This window comes from Otolemur garnettii, unplaced genomic scaffold, assembly GCF_000181295.1.
Source record: "Otolemur garnettii isolate 467f Iridium unplaced genomic scaffold, OtoGar3 scaffold00156, whole genome shotgun sequence".
NCBI lineage: Eukaryota > Metazoa > Chordata > Mammalia > Primates > Galagidae > Otolemur > Otolemur garnettii.
In genome coordinates, this window is record NW_003852551.1 from 531,577 (window position 1) to 547,872 (window position 16,296).

General features: G+C 45.1%; 1 protein-coding gene across 1 annotated transcript in view; it reads right to left on the bottom strand.

The window, feature by feature from the left end:
• IL22RA1 (interleukin 22 receptor subunit alpha 1) overlaps positions 1–16,296 on the bottom strand; it is a 21,146-nt gene that overhangs the window by 3,976 nt on the left and 874 nt on the right. The window contains exons 2-5 of the mRNA XM_003799761.3: positions 12,405–12,537; positions 11,504–11,682; positions 9,545–9,720; positions 2,433–2,571 (exon numbers count right to left, since the gene is read on the bottom strand). Of these exons, the coding sequence (XP_003799809.1) occupies positions 2,433–2,571; positions 9,545–9,720; positions 11,504–11,682; positions 12,405–12,537 (627 nt within the window). The remainder of the gene's footprint in view (positions 1–2,432; positions 2,572–9,544; positions 9,721–11,503; positions 11,683–12,404; positions 12,538–16,296) is intronic.

Sequence of the window (16,296 nt, forward strand, 5' to 3'; positions counted from 1 at the left end):
AGCTTGAAGCTCCGTCTCAAAAAAAAAAAAAAAAAAGGGTAAATTGGTCTATACTTTGTCAAAAAGCAGGGTGGGGCTCGGTGCCCATAGTTTAGTGAGTAGGCACCAGCCACATGCACTGAAGCTGGAGGGTTCGAGCCTGGCCTGGGCTTCCTAAACAACAGTGACAACTGTAACCAAAAAATAGCTGGGTGTTGTGGTGGACACCTATATTTGCAGCTACTTGGAAGGCTGAGGCAAGAGAATCAATCGCTTAAGCTCAAGAGTTGGAGGTTGCTGTGAGCTGTGATGCCACAGCACTCTACCAAGGGTGACATAGTGAGACTCTGTCTCAAAAAAAAAAAAAAAAAAAAAAGGCAGGGTGGGACAGTATGGGTAGAAACAGGTGAGATTTGTCTAGTTCGGCCCAGGAAGAGAGATGGTTACAAACCCAGCTTAGCGCCCATAAAGCAGGATCCTTTTTTCCAGTTCTCCTCTGGCCAAGTTCTAGTCTGCTCTCTCCAGTGGTCCCTGGCCCCAGGAAGGGCATGCCTCAGGCAAATGACTGGCACTGGCTGTTCCATGAGGCAAATCTTCCCTACAAATTAGTGCACTGGGATTCAGGGGGAGAAATCAGTCTCTTATGGGCTCCTGGGGAAACTGATGAGTCAAGTTTTGAATAAAGCTTAGGACCAGAGCCAGTCACCCCTAGGGACCAGCCTCTGGCAGTTGCCCAGCCTCTGTTTATCAACACGGCCTGGCATCAGCATTCCCACTTGTCAGAGGAGGGATCAGGCCCCCAGAGGCTGAGTGCCTCCCCAGGGCACACGGTGAGCTAATGATGTTTGACTAATGGTGCCTTCTCACTCCTCATGTGCTACTTCTCTTTCCACTGTACCACACACTGTGCCCAGCTCTCAAATTAAACTCTGTTCTAAATGCTGGCATGGCTGGAACCGAGATCACCTACTGACATCATTAGTCTGAGCCTGATGACTAATCTAATCCACAGCTATCACTTTCATTCTCTAAACTTGTAGCTCTGGGGATGGTGACATTTCTATCTATCTATGAAAATAAACACTAATGAAAACATTATGATGTTTATGATCAGAGTCGAGTTTCAGTATGCCAGGGAAAGGGACCATCTCCCTGAGCAGATGACTCAAAACTATTTCTATACTATTTCTATAGCAGTGCAGTGGTGAGAACATGGTTTCCAGAATTAGGCTGCCTTCCATCCCTTACCATAATGATGGGTATGGAAGTGCATGAGAGTGTAGGAGAGTGTATGACAGCGTATAACAGCCTAAAAGCACATACGCGTTACACCTGTGTGACCTTAGGCAAGTTACTTAACCACTCTGAACCTCAGGTTACTCATCTGTAAAATGAGGATGAGAATAGCACCTGCCTCATAGACTGCTTACAAGGATGGCACTAAGTAGTACCTGGTCCCTGGTTAGCACTGTGGAAAGGCTAATTTTATTTATTTATTTATTTTTTTGAGACAGAGTCTCAAGCTGTTGCCCTGGGTAGAGTGCCACGGCATCACAGCTCACAGCAACCTCCACCTCTTGAGCTCAAGTGATCCTCTTGCCTTAGTTTTTTTTTTGGTAGAGACAGGGGTCTCACTTTTGCTCAGGCTGGTCTCAAACTCATGAGCTCCAGCAATCCACCCGCCTTGGCCTCCCAGAGTGCGAGGATTATAAGCATGAGCCACCACTCCAGGCCTCAGAAAGACTAATTATCTTTAAAAATGATTTTAATGTTTTGAGGCAGAGTCTCACTCTGTTACTTGGGCTGGAGTCTAATAACATGATCATAGCTCACTGCAACCTTGAACTCCTGGGCTCAAGTGATCCTCCTCCCTCGGCCTTACAAGTAGCTGGGACTTACCAGGATGCACCACCATGCCTGGCTAATTTTAAAATTTACTGTAGAGATGGGAGCCTGGTTATGCTGCCCAGGCTGGTCTCAAACTCCTAGCCTCAAGCGATCCTTCTGCTTTGGCCTCCCCATATGCCAGGATTAGAGGATTGAGCCACCACACTCAGCTGGTAGTTATAATTATCACCATTATTATCATTTGGCAGTGGGAGATACGGAGGGATCCTTTTTATCTTTACTTTCCACCCTGCAGATCCTCCCCCTCCCCCAGGATGTCTCACTTGGGTGAATATTAAGGTGAGTTTGCTTTGCCAGGGTACACACAAAGCTTGTCAGAGAGCAAATCCAGACATAGGCTGGAGGGTGAGAATTAAACATTTGCTATGATAACCCATCAGCTAACTCTGTTATGGATAAACAAAGACCTTAATAATACACTAACAACCCTCCTGTGGTGTTCTGGAGCACTGCCAAGCCTCACCTTGGTTACAGAGAGGAAAGAGCGCAATTAAGACTAGAACTCAGGAGTCCCAGCTCCCTCCATGGAGTTCAGCTGAACTTACCTGGTAGCGTCTTCACTCGGCACACATAGGCGGCACTCTCTTTGGACCAGGTTTGAACAAAAATCGTAATGGTCACCAGGAACTCTGTGTCAGGGGTCAGGCTGAAGAACTCAAATTCTCTCCGCTTCCCTTCAAGGTGCTGAATTTGACAGAGAACCCAGAGCGATTCCTCTTACGTGCCAATCTCCGCACGGAGCCCAAGCAAGCTGGCTCAGTCCTCCTCCTGGGTAACTGTGCTTAGTAAAATGGTACCATCAGCTGCTCTGGGAAGAGCCTGGCAGGTCAGCCTGTCCCTCCATTCCCATCCTCCTCCCTTTGCTTTATACCTAAATGCAACCCATCACCATGTTTGGTGGTTCTTCCACTTGGAACACTAGTGCACAGTAAGGAGTCTGTGCACACTAGTTGCCACTACATGGCCTCCACTACCCCTCCTTCTTCCACTTCTCCCTTCATTTTCCTTCCTTCCTTTCCTTTTCTTCTTTTCTTTTCTTTTTTTTGACACAGTCTCACTGTATTTCCCAGGCCAGAGGGCCATGGCATCAGCTTAGCTCACAGCAACCTCAAGTTCCTGGGTTCAAGCAAACCTCCTGCCTCAGCCTCCCAAGTAGTTGGGACCCCACGCTACCTGCCACAATGCTTGGCAAATTTTTTCTATTTTTAGTAGAGACCGGGTCTCTCTCTTGCTCAGGCTGGTTTTGAACTCCTGAGCTCAAGCAATCAACCCACCTCAACCTCCCAGAGAGCTAGGATTATAGGCATGAGCCACTGCGCCCAGCCCCCTTCCTTCTTTTTTCTTTATTAAATATCAGAAACTCTTTGAGTATCTATCCCTTGCTTGTCTTCCTCATTGCTTCTGCCTTAACTAGGCCTTGGTGCTTCAACCTGGACTTGGCAGTCGCCTCCTTACCTGTCACCTGTCTTTGCCTCTATCTGCGAACTCGGCCTGGTGCTGCAGGGATCTTTCTAAAAGATAAGCCAAGAACAATGCTGCCCTATTCAAAATCCTTTGATGGCCTTACCCATATTTACAGGCTAAAGCCCTGGCCCTTGCCTCCCTGTCCACACTTCATCTCTCCCTGCTGTCCACCTGGCTCTCCAGGCTCTGGGAAACATCTGTCTTGCTTAAGTTGTGTCCTTGCCTCTGCCGATCTTGCTGCAGGAACTTTTTAGTTCTCGTGCTTCTGTGTGTCTCCAACCTGGTTGACCCTGAGCTCCTCTGCCTTGGCTGCCCCCTGCCACCATTCTGGTTCTCTTCCTGCCTCCCGGACTGCTCATTCACTAGTTTTAGCCCCTCGCCTGTTGTTCTGAAAGATTCACTCTTGTCCTTTTCTTGTCTTCTTTCTTACACACCCTCTAGTTGGTTAGCAATTTTATTGGAACCCAGGGCTCCTGTGGGAGCCAATGTGTGGATGACTCCCCAGGTTAGCTTAGGAAGAATGATAGAGTTTCAGAAGGGGAATGCTGGCTCCTTGCTGGATCACACTGTGTGGGCATCTCTAACTTGACATATCCAAACACACTGACCTTGTCTCTCTGGGTTCCATCCCATCCTAAAGCTCAAACCCACTCCCACTTCTGATTCTCTAATTCTGTTAATAGCATCCTTCTTTTTCTAACCTCCAACATCCAAACCTTAAAGCCATTTTGACAGATCCCCTCTCATACTCTCTACATCTAATTGCCCTTAAATGGTCCATAAATCTTCCTTTAAAAAGGCCAGGACCTGTGTTCTTAGGCATTTAAAAGCCAAGAATTTTTTTCTTTCTTTTTCTTTTTTTTAGTAGAGATAGGGTCTCATGCTTGCTCAGGCTGGTCTTGAATTCCTGAGTTCAAGCGATCCTCCTGCCTTGGCCTCCCAGAGTGCCAGGATTACAGGCATGAGCCACGTCACTCAGCCCTAAGAATTTTTTTCTTTGGCTCTTTGGATTTTAGCTCTGGCTTCTCTTTTCCAGGCATGTGAGGCCAAGGATGGGGGTAATTTGTTGTTTTGCGGGGAAAAGGTGGAGAATGAAATTGGGTGAAGAAATACATGAATGATTAACTATAAACTTAATTTAACTTATTGTTTTGTGAAAATCCTATGATTAAAATTGTGCACATTAAACATCATGGTATACAGTTCCCGGAGGGTTGCCAAGACCCCAACCTTCCTCCTTCCCCCCATTTTTCACTGCCTCTGTCCTGGTTTGAGCCCTTGTTATTTTCAGCCTATATCTTTGCAACGGTCTGACTTCTCATCCTGATCTGGCTTTCATTTCCACATTTGATTTTTTTCATTCCAATTCTAGTAATTTATAGATTCTAAGAATTACTCTCCTCAAAATAACTATAATGAATTCTGACCAAAATAAAAATCAATCTGGGAGGTCGAGGTGGGTGGATTACCTGAGCTCACTGGTTCAAGACCAGTCTAAGCCAGAGGGAGACCTTGTCTCTAAAAATAGCCGGGTGTGGTGGCAGGTGCCAGTACTCCTAGCTACTTGGGAGGCTGAGGCAAGAGAATCACTTGAGCCCAAGAGTTTGAGGTTGCTGTGCACTATGATGCCATGGCACTCTACCGAGGGCGATAAAGTAGCACTCTGTCTCCAATAAATAGATAAATAAATATAAAAATAAAAATCAACTACCTAAATGCATTGAAGAGTAAATAAAACTGGGTACATATTGGAGAGAGGAAGAAGGGAATGGCAATGGGGGAATTTTCCATTTTTTAATGTCTTTTAGCCTGATAGAAGACCCCTACCTATACCTTGTGGGGTGGGTGGCTAAAACCTAGATAGAAACCCTGTATTCTCACAGGCTTGAATAGCCAGAAAGTAGATTTGGAATAATCACAGCAACTGGAAAATGAGAGAAGGAACCACAGGAGAGATAATAAAGAAGGAAGCCCAAATCCTATGTATAAACTCTGCCCAAATCTCTGACCAGCCTCAAAAGCATGCATGAATGGGGTGGACTCTAAGAAGCCCAGGTAAAGTGAAAAAGGAAAAAAACTAAACTGAAATTTCAGAGTTTACAGTTCAGCCTAATTATCTGTCTGCTAAAACAAAACAAAACAAACAAACAAAAAAAATAACAATCTTTGCAGGAATATAACAGAATCCAGAGTCACTTCAACAAGTCATTCATAACGTCTGGAATACATTTCAAAATTGTTAGACATACAAAAAAAGAAAAAATGTTGGGCAGCGCCTGTGGCTCAGAGGAGTAGGGCGCTGGCCCCATATGCCGTAGGTGGTGGGTTCAAACCCAGCGTCAGCCAAAAACTGCAAAAAAAAAAAAAAAGAAAAAGAGAGAGAGAGAAAATGTGACCTATATTCAGGAGAAAAGACAATCAGTTGTGATGGACCCCAAGATGACCAAAATGTTGGAATTAGCAGATAATGATTTTAAAGCAGCTATATAACTCTGCTCAAGGACATAGTTATAAAGGAAACATGCTCATACTGAATGAATGAATAAAAAAAATCTCAGTAGAATATAAAAATAATAAATACTTCAGAACTGGAAAATAGACTATAATATCTGAAATTTAAAAAAAAACTTCAGGCTCGGCGCCTATAGCTCAACCGGCTAAGGCGCCAGCCACGTACACCTAAGGTGGCGGGTTCGAATCCCCAGCCCGGACACGCCAAACAACAATGATGGCTGCAACCAAAAAATAGCCGGGCGTTGTGGCGGGCGCCTGTGGTCCCAGCTACTTGGGAGGCAGAGGCAAGAGACTCGCTTGAGCCCAGGAGTTGGAGGTTGCTGTGAGCTGTAATGCCACGGCACTCTACCCAGGGGGACAGCTTGAGGCTCTGTCTCAAAAAGAAAAAAAACAAAAAAAACAAAAAAAACTTCAGAACTGGAAAATAGACTATAATATCTGAAATTTTAAAAAATACTGTTGATGAAGACAATTAATGACAATTAATGACACAGTGGGACATGGGGGAAGAGGAGACCAAAATGAGAAGGAGGGAGGGGGTATGGGCAAGGAAAAGTAAAAAAGAAAGAAAGAAAATAGTGACTAATTCTCATATAAATTGTATTTAATTTTGACCAAAGTACATTCCTTAAACTTTAATTTTTAATTCAACATGTTAATATGTTGTTTATCCTATTGCATCCTCATTTATAAGTGAAATATGTTTGTAATTCCCCCTTTATGATAATATATTTTCTCCAACTTTAATATCAGGTGTATCAGATTAAGTCGAATGATTTTAAAGTATTTCTTTTTCTATTGTCTATAAGATTTGGCATGATCTGGGGGAAGGGAGGGAGATTGGTGGGGTCACCTGTTTGGTTTATCTTACAAGGGTACAAGTGAATCTTTCTAAAAGCAGAGTATGAACGTTTTAACTCAATAACTAAGAAAATGACATGAAGGTTATGTTAACCAATTTGATGAGAGTATTTCAAAATGTGTATGAAAACAGCACACTGCACCCCATGATTGCATGAATGTATACAGTTATGCTATAAGAAAGAAAAAAAAAGATTTGGCATGGTCTGTTTTTTTGAAATTATCTTTTACTTTTATTTATAAACATTAGTTGTCTATTTTTCTGAGACTTTGGAAAAAACAAAATAAGATGAAGAAGTTAACTGATCAAAGTATTCTCTAATAGACATACTGCTGTCAATGTGAATGTTACTTTCTTTGCATTATTACTATTATTATTGCTTAATATTTTGTTGCAGCAATCATCTGATTTCTTTTCTGAATGTATTTATCTTCACTTGTTCCTTATGAGGTTTTCGAGTGAGAACAAAACAATTTAATTGTCATTAAATTTAGCCTTTTTAACTCTGTGAAGGCAAAAGTGGAAACCCAATATACGTATGTATAAGTAAGAAAGAAAAAAAAAGATATATACTAACAATCAAAGAAAAAACTGTTGAATGATCTTAACGACATTGGAAATGAGAGAAGAAATAGAACATTAGAAGACAGATTGGTAAGATAGAATTAGATAGTGGGACTAGTTTCACAACTTTGTGAATCTGCAAAAAAAGCCTCCGAATTCTATGCTTTAAAAGAGTGAATTGTATATTGTGTGAATTATATCTCGATTAAAAAAGGTAACGGCTGTCAGAAGCTGTCTGTAAGGAGTGCATTTTAAATATAAAGATACAGATAGGTTGAAAATAAATGAATATAAAAAGATATACTAGGCAAACTATGAGAAGGCTGGAGTGGCTATGTTATTATCAGATAAAGTAGACTTCAGTACAAAGGGTATCACTACAGATAAAATAGGACATTTCATATGATAAAAGGGTCAATTTATCAGGAAGATATAACAGTCATAAACGTGTAGGTGCATGGAGCAAAAGTACACAGAATTAAGAGGAAAACTAGACAAATACACAATTAGAGTTGGAGAGTTTAATATTCTCAGCAATTAAAAGAATAATTGCCCCTCACCCAAATCAGGACAGATATAGGAGATCCGAATAATACTATTAAGCACATTTGCCTGATTGATATTTATAGAGCACTCCGCTTACCTATAAAATGTATATTATTTTTAAGCACATGGGACGCATTCACCAAGATAGGCCATATGTTCATCCATAAAACAAATCTCAATAAATTTTAAAGAACTGAAGTCAAACAGAGTTTGTTCTCTGACCACTAATTGAATTAGAGTAGAAATCAATAACAGTAATATATGTAGTAAAACCCTAAGCATTTACCAAAAGGTAGCTGTGATAAGAACTTGTCCTGCTGAATAATCTCTAATTTCTCCCCCCCAACTGCTGAACTAAGGAAAAATTTCTTCATCTACCACTCTAGGCCTGTGCCGCAGGGTCCCAGCTGGGCTTCTCAGATTTATCTCCAAGGTTCTTCTACATCAGAAGTTCTCAAACTTCAGGGTGGGGAAGAAACACTTTGCTTAGTAAAATTCAGATTGCAGAGATGCAATGGTAAATATTTGATCAAGCAGATTCGAAGTGGGCCCCAAAATCTGTGTTTTAAACAGGCCCTCCAGGTTTGGGACCTTGTTTGGGGAAAGCATTTCACATGACTTGATGCTCCAGTCAAAAGGAACAGTTTTGTACTTTTCAAAAGTGTCTTAAGTTTTTCTGCTTTTCTGTTTAATGATGGTGGCGTAGTATAGGGTTGCAGGGAAGGGGGAAAAATGGGCTTTAAAAAGAACTGGATTTGAATCTTGTCCACACTATTATTTGCTGAACAATCTTGAGCAAGTGACTTAACCTCTCTGAGCCTCTTTTCTTTTCTATAAAATGAAGACAATAACACCTGCCTCATAGGGGCTATAGTGAAGATTAAATAACATAGTATACATATATTATCTTGTATACCTCAGAAACTATATTGGCCCCAGTAAGTTTTCTGAAAGTCTTCTAGATCTTGCTGAGCTGACATCCTACCCCACCTCCCAGTACCCTTATTTCCCTCTATAGCTATTTGAATTCTTGTTTTATGTCCCCCCCACCACTAGATTACAAGCTCTTTGAGTTCAGGAACCATAGAGTAGGAAATAAATATTCATTCAACCAAATTATGGATTAGTGGCACATGCTGGGGAAAATACCACATATTCTTGGGATACAAAAAGAAACAAGTAATTTATATATCATTTGACAATTTATGCCCTTGCCTTGCCTTCCACTTTTCATCACTGTTGATCTTAAGTATATAAGATCCTGTACATATGTTCCTGCAAATAGTGAAGAATCGACAAAAAGTCCTGCAGTATTGGAAACTGATACTAGCATTTTCACAAGTGAATACCTGAGGATGCTGATAGAAGTTGTTCTCCAGTATGTGAGAAGGTATTTAATTTTTTTAAAGGTATATTATGCAAAAAAGTAGTTTCTCTGGTCAAACAAATTTGAGAGAAGTTGTATTAAAAGTCTTGGCTCTGCAGGACTTATCAGAGCCTTTAGCATACTATTGTGTATGGGAATCTACAAGAGGAAGGTTGTGGTTCTTGATGTTTGCCAGGCTTCCAAGAGCCTCCCACGAGCTATGTTTTGGGAAATGTTCACTTATATAACACGTCTCCTTTCTACTTAAAGCAATGAGGATCTAATTGAGAAAGGAATAAGTGTCCCGGGCAGGGAAGGCCCAGGATGCAACATGCACATACCATTTGGTAGGTGTGGTTGATGTGGAGCTCTAAGCGGTAGAACAGGTCAGGGAAGATATCCTCCAGCATTTGTTGGTGGCCATCCTCCTTGTGGATAGGTATGGGGGTCGGATGAACAATCATCTGAATGGATCTCGTTTTAGGAATACAGGTCACATCAGGTGGTTTGATGGTGGCTGGAGAAAGGGAAAGAGAAAAGAGAAAAGTTCTGCAAGCAACTGGTGTATAAGTTTAAGGCTAGCAAAGGGATGACCAAGGGTGAATAGGGGAATCCAGGGTGAGGGACATCAGCTTCCAGGTTGGTCATGCCCTTGCCCCTGCCCGCACACATCTCAGCTCCTGCATCCCTCCTCGAGTCTGCCCTGAACATCCTTCCTCCCTAGTCTATTGGCTGTGACAGCTTCAGAGATGTCAGTGACCAATGAGTCAACTACATATCCTAAGTAATAGTTTGGGCCAGTAGGCATAGAGGAGGTGGCCTCATACTACTGATGGCCAGAATGCTATTAAAGGCCTAAGACTTCAGTCACTTTGAAGATGGAATTTACCAAAGAACCAAATGACCTTTACTGGTTTCCAGACCTCTTCGAGAATTTGATGGACACTATGGATCTTCCCTCTCCCAAAATGTACATATACAAAAATCTTGCATCCAATTTCAGGCCTTCGTGGACCCCACTCACTTTGTACTTAATTTTTAAAAATCCCTCAAGGATCTGTTGACCTCTGATATTTAAAATATCTTAGCCAGAACAACGGTCACTCCAGTGCTGCTTATAAAATTGAAAAATTGAGCTAAATGTCTTCCAAAAAGGAAATTAGGTAAGTTAATTAGAGCATTTCCACAGAATGGATCATTGTGACGTATCAAGTTGTGGAAAAATATTAATGACATGGGCAAATGTTCATGATAATCATGATATGTGTGTGTGTGGGGGGGGACTCAAAGCAAAAAAAAAAACAAAACAAAACACCAGATGATGAAATAGTAGCTACAACTGCCAATAACCACAGCTATGATTGGATGTTTGAGTTATTTAGGCTGACTGGGGAGGGTTACGTTTCTATATTTTTCAAAGTTTTCTTCAATGGATTTGGATTCATTGAGTAAGCCAGGGAGGGAAAACAAAATAATTTATTTAATTTTATCTTTAATTTTCTTAACAAACATAAAGTCAGTTGGTGAACATCAATTACCACATTCTTAGCTTGTAGGAGGAGTTGGACAACTGAAATCTCTTCATTCATTCATTTGTTCATCAATTACGCAACGAGCGTCTTCTATGGGCCAGGTGTCACGCCAAGGGCTAGGAATGTGCTCAATTCCACAGCCCACGCATGTCACCACAGAGCTTGCATTTAGAGGGAGAGGCAGATACAGGCGCAGGCAAACACAGTGATTGCAGATTGAGATCTGAGCTATGAAGACCAGGATCAGAGGATCGCAGTGGGTGGCCTGCTGAAATCAGGTAGTCAGGGCTGGGGCGGGGGATGCCTGATGAGGAGGTGGCATTGAAGCTAAGCCTTAAGGATTGAAAGAGCCAGTCGTAGAGGAGCTGAGAAGAGCCCCCAGACCCTGTGAGCAGTGAGGGCCCGAGGCGGGAAGTGTCAGCGGTGCAGGGGGAGAGATATACAAGATGAGGACTGGGAAGGCCTTTAGGCCACAGCAAAGAGTTGGCTCTTATTTTAGGAGTCATGAGAAGCTGCTGGAGGGTATTAAGGGAAACACAGGGGAAACATTAGGAGCCAGAAACGAGGGTGATGCAAACTAGGGTAGGTTGGGGTGGAGGTGGAGAAAAGTGAACAAACCCACTGGGGACAGCTTCTCTAAAGGCCTCATCCCCAACTTCTGCTTCCCCAAGAGCTTCCTTCTGAGCCCTCCCCCCCCAGAGGAGAAGAGTCCCCCTCTGTGTCCCAAACAACTCCCCTCCTCTGATGCCAGCAGGGGCTCCTACTCACTGTGCTGCTTTGACCCGAACCTGTCTGTCATCTTGGTGGCAGACCTGCCTCCCGGGCTGACAGCAGTGACCCTGGCATAGTAGTACTCTGTGGGGTTGCCCGTCTCCACCGTCAGGTTGCAGGACTTGCGGGTGATGTTCTGGCAGCCCTCCTTTGCCAGCCACTCGCTCTCTCCGTACCTGCAGGCGAGGGAGGGACGGGCCACCTCTGTGAGGAAGCGGGCCAGCGCTAGGCCTGCGGTTCCTTTTATTAATAATGACAAGGCGCTCTCCTGTTTACTTAGCATGGTCAGTGACACAGGTCCTTTAAGTGAAGGAGCTCACTGAGCTCTCACAAGGATCCTACCAGGTCTGAGCCTTAGTCTCTCTCTTTTGCAGATGAGGAGGCTCCAGAAGTGAAATGTACCCAGGGTGTGACGTGCACATGTGAGGAGCCAGGACTTGAACCCAGCCGGTCTGAGTCCACATTCTGGGCTCACTGTCACTGTGGCTCTTTGAGGCAGCCCGTGCCATCCTCCTTTTGTAGATGAGGGAATTAAGACTCCGAGACAGGAAAATGTCTTAAGACAGGGAATGGAAGCCGGCCCTGTGGACTCTGGAGCCTGTGCCGTGCCTGCTGCCTGCTCTCACCAATAATAATAAAATGATGATTGGTAATTTATCATTCATATTTTCCAGGCACATGTACTAATGACTTTCACCATCCTGTTTAATCTACCTAACAATAATAGGGTGAAGGTGCCATTCTCACTTATGGATGGAGAAACCGAGACGTGGAGAACTGAACCTTGGCTGCCCAAGGTTATACAGGTGAGAGCTCGTGTCAAGCTCAGGCACCCTGATCCCAGGCCTTTGGAGCAGAAGCAAAGAAAGGAGGTGGGCAGAGAGAGAGGGATGCCTACATCTTATACTCGACGCTGTAGACTGTGTCTGGCGTGCTGTCCGGCCCGCTGTCCCACGTCAGGATGTTTTCAAAGTTGCTGGACTGGAATTTCACGCGCTGAAGAAGATCCGAGGTGTCCTCTGGAATGTGAGCTGTAGGAGGGCAGGAGGAGGGTGAGCAGAGGGGGCTCAGAGACCTTGGCCCCAGGAGAAACTGAGACGTGGAGAACTGAACCTCTCCGTACAACTGAACCTACAAATGAGCCAGTGGGAGGGGACACAGTGGTGCTCCCGGTCATTTCTTTTTGTTGTATTGAATTAAATCACATTCCATAAACATTATCGTTTTCTTTTTTTTCTTTTTTTTTTTTTTTTTGAGACAGAGTCTCGCTTTGTGACTCTCAGTAGAGTGCTGCAGCATCACAGCTCACAGCAACCTCCAACTCTTAGGCTTAAGTGATACTCTTGCCTCAGCCTCCCAAGTGGCTGGGACTACAGCCACCCGCCACAATGCCTGCCTATTTGTTAGAGATGGGGTCTTGGTCTTGCTCAGACTGGTCCTGAACTCCTGAGCTCAAGCAATCCACACATCTCGGCCTCCCATGTGCTGGGATTACAGGCTTGAGCCACCGCACCCGGCCATCACCATTTTCAATTGCTCAGTGCCATGGTTTCTCAGTATATTCACAATGTTGAGCAGTCATCTTACTATCTAATTCCAGAACATTTTTACTGATCACCCCTAAAGGAAACTATGTCCCCATTAGCAGGGGACCCTTGTCCCAGCCTTTGGCAATGTACTTTCCATCTCTGGATTTGCTTGTTCTGGCCTTTCCACGTAGAGGCCTGGCTCCTTTCTCTGTGTGGCGTCTTTTGCTTAGCATGTTTTCAGCAAGGTTCATCCACATGGCAGCACCAATCAGTACTGACCTCCTTGCACGGCTTTCCCCCATTTTGTTTATCCGCTCATCAGTTGACAGGCACTTGGGCTCTTTCCACTTTTTGGCTGGTACGAATCATGTTACTGTGAACATTGTGTGTGATTTTTTTGAGAGCACATATATTTTCAGTTCTTTTGGGCATATATCTAGGAGTGGAATTGCTAGACCATCTGGCTACTCTATGTTAAACTTTTCGAAGAACTGTCAACTATTTTCCAAAGAGGCTAAGTGGCTGAACTACCTTAAATTCCCACCAGAAGTGTTTGCGGGGGTGGTGGTGGTGGTGGTGGTTCTGTTTCTTCATATCCTTGTCAACACTCGTTATTATCTGTCACTCACTTTTTAACACAGTCTGTAGTTGGTCAAACCTTACCCTGATTTTAGAGACATTTAACCATCAATAAAGTAAGAAGTAACTTTCCCAAAGGCAATCATCTCAGACAAGGGTGGAGGTCTTTGCAGATTTTGGCCAATGCTTACCCATCCACTTGGCTTCTTAAACGGCAAAGGCACCTCACCCCCACTTTGCAGGAGGGCAGGATGCTGAGTGAGGCCACACACAGGCAAGGTAACCTTAGAGACGCTGTTTCAGCAATTAGAACTTCAGTTTCCTCCTCTCTAAAATAGGAATAATTCGACTTGCCTAAAGGTGAACAGTAATAGCAGCAGTGACATTTGTGAAATGCACGGCCTCCTCCAGACAAAGCCCTTACTTTGCTAAATCATCCTGACAACCTGATGAGATAGCTACTATCATTCTCCCCATTTTAGGGATGAGAAAAACTGAGGCTGAGAGAGGGTTGTGCTAGTGTGACAGCATGTGCCAGAGCCAGACTGGTTCTGGGGCAGATATGATGGGGCAATGTTGGGAACCCTTTCCTTTCAGCACATAGTAAGTCCTCATGTATATGTGTGAGTCTGAGGAGGAGACTCAGAAAAGCAAGAGATTCCCCATGTGGGCAGGGGGCTATTCTGTTTATGAGCCCCTGGAAAAGGGACCGGTTTAAAGGGGTTGGGAGGAGACAGGAGGGGAGAAGCTGGCCCTTAGAGAGTCCACGAGCCTCTCCTCCAGTCTGGGCCTTGCCTGGAAAGGCAAAATGCTGCAAAGTTCTGAGCTCCACAAAGGGGCTGGGGTGGGGTGGGGTGGGGTTGCTGCCTCCGAAGAGCTCTTGACTTATAATAAAACTCTCACCTCAGCCCTCCAGCTTGGGCTGCAGAGAGAAAGGGGGTGCCAGAAAACAGTAGCACACACAGAGAGCCTGGTCGGCTGGGGTGGGAAAGAAACAGGCTGAGCTGGCGTGGCCTTGAGGCCTCACATGCACACAAGTCTTTGATATGAACCTGCCTCTCCTCCCCCAGACACTGCAGCAGCGGCCACCAGCAGGCCCAGGGGGTGAGGGAGTGGACTGCTCTTTATTCCTCCTCTCCAAGTCTACACGTAGTATTTCTGCAAGAGGGGTCCCTAGGCTTGGGAGGTACCTGTGGGGATGGGGAAAGGACAGTCCTCTCGGCTGCACATTCATGGGCTAAACCGAAGGTCACTCTCTTCTGAACCTGGATTGGTCTGGCCCCATAGCTGCCAAACTCTGCCGCAGGCTCCTGGAGTCCCCAGAATGGGGCCTTGGAGACAGCGTGGGGCTAGTCTACTGCTTCCACCCAGTGTGACGGCTGTGCCATTGAACCCCCATGGCACAAGCCCCAAGGGATATGAGTCTGGGTGGGATTGAGGTCAATTCTGGAGGGAGGGGTCTTGGACTCAGAACTGGGCCTAAATTTAAGGGAGGGAGTTCAGGTGAGGCCAGACCTGAATATTGGCTTCAGATGGGGTTGTGAAGGGCAGGCGAGAGAAAGGGTGGGACTGGGAGGTGGCCAAGGTTTGTCTGCAGGTGGGCTGGAGTTTGCAGTGGGAATGTCCGCTGGCTGGGGTCCCCATCCTGGGCGGGGGTGGGGAGGCCATCTGGGTTGTGGGGAGGCTGGTGGCTGAGGTGGGGGCACCCTGGGGAGGCACGGGGCCTGGGTAGGGTGGAGTTGGCCCCACTGTTCAAGAGAGAACGAAAGTGGGCTTCCTGAATTGGGGTGAGTGGACCTTGGCCTGCCCTTTTCTTTTAGGGGTTCCAAGGGCTAATGAACTCTCGCTTCTTCTCCTGCCTTCCTTGCTCCTTTTCCTCCCAAATCCTTTATCCGTTTCTCAGCCTGTGGCATTTCTGCACGTCCCAGGTGAAAGTCTACCTTACGAAATCCTGGGAGACACATGTTGTGCAGAGGTTGGCAGGCTGGTGGATTTATAAAAGGCAACTTGTTTTTTCACATTTGAGTTTAAAAACAATGTCATGTCAACCATCTGGAAAGTGAAGGAAAAACACACAAACAAAAACAACTCCAAGTGCTTAGGAACCAGCCTGAGATTGTTGGGCGTAAGGACCTGGGTCTGCAGAGTGGAGTTACCAAACACCAACACTCTGTTGAGGGCTCATCTTAAGGGGCCGGTAGCGTCTAGGATGTCAACCAGGATGGCTGGGCTCTAAAGGACACATTTTGGGGGTGCCTCAAGTCTCCCTGGCCCATCATGGACCCAGAGTACCGGGAATGTCCAGCCTGAGGCTGTGGGGCTCAGCCTAGAGGGGCCAGGGCAGTCTGGTGGCACCGGTAGCATGTCAGCCCTCGTGTGGGGACAGCAGTGAAGAGGCAGGGTGCTTGAGCAAGAAGGACCTTGTGAGGACATGCTCCCTCCCCTCCTTCAGCCAGGACCCCTCCTGAGAAAGTTCCCTGAACTTCATTCAACATCTCAAGACAGAAGACACAGTCTAGCATCTCTTGTAACATTCTCCATAGCGGTGAATTCAAAACTCCACTTTAGGCTCGGCGCCTGTGGCTCAAGTGGCTAAGGCGCCAGCCACATATGCCTAAGGTGGCAGGTTCGAATCCAGCCCGGGCCTGCCAAACAACAATGACGGCTGCAACCAAAAAAAAA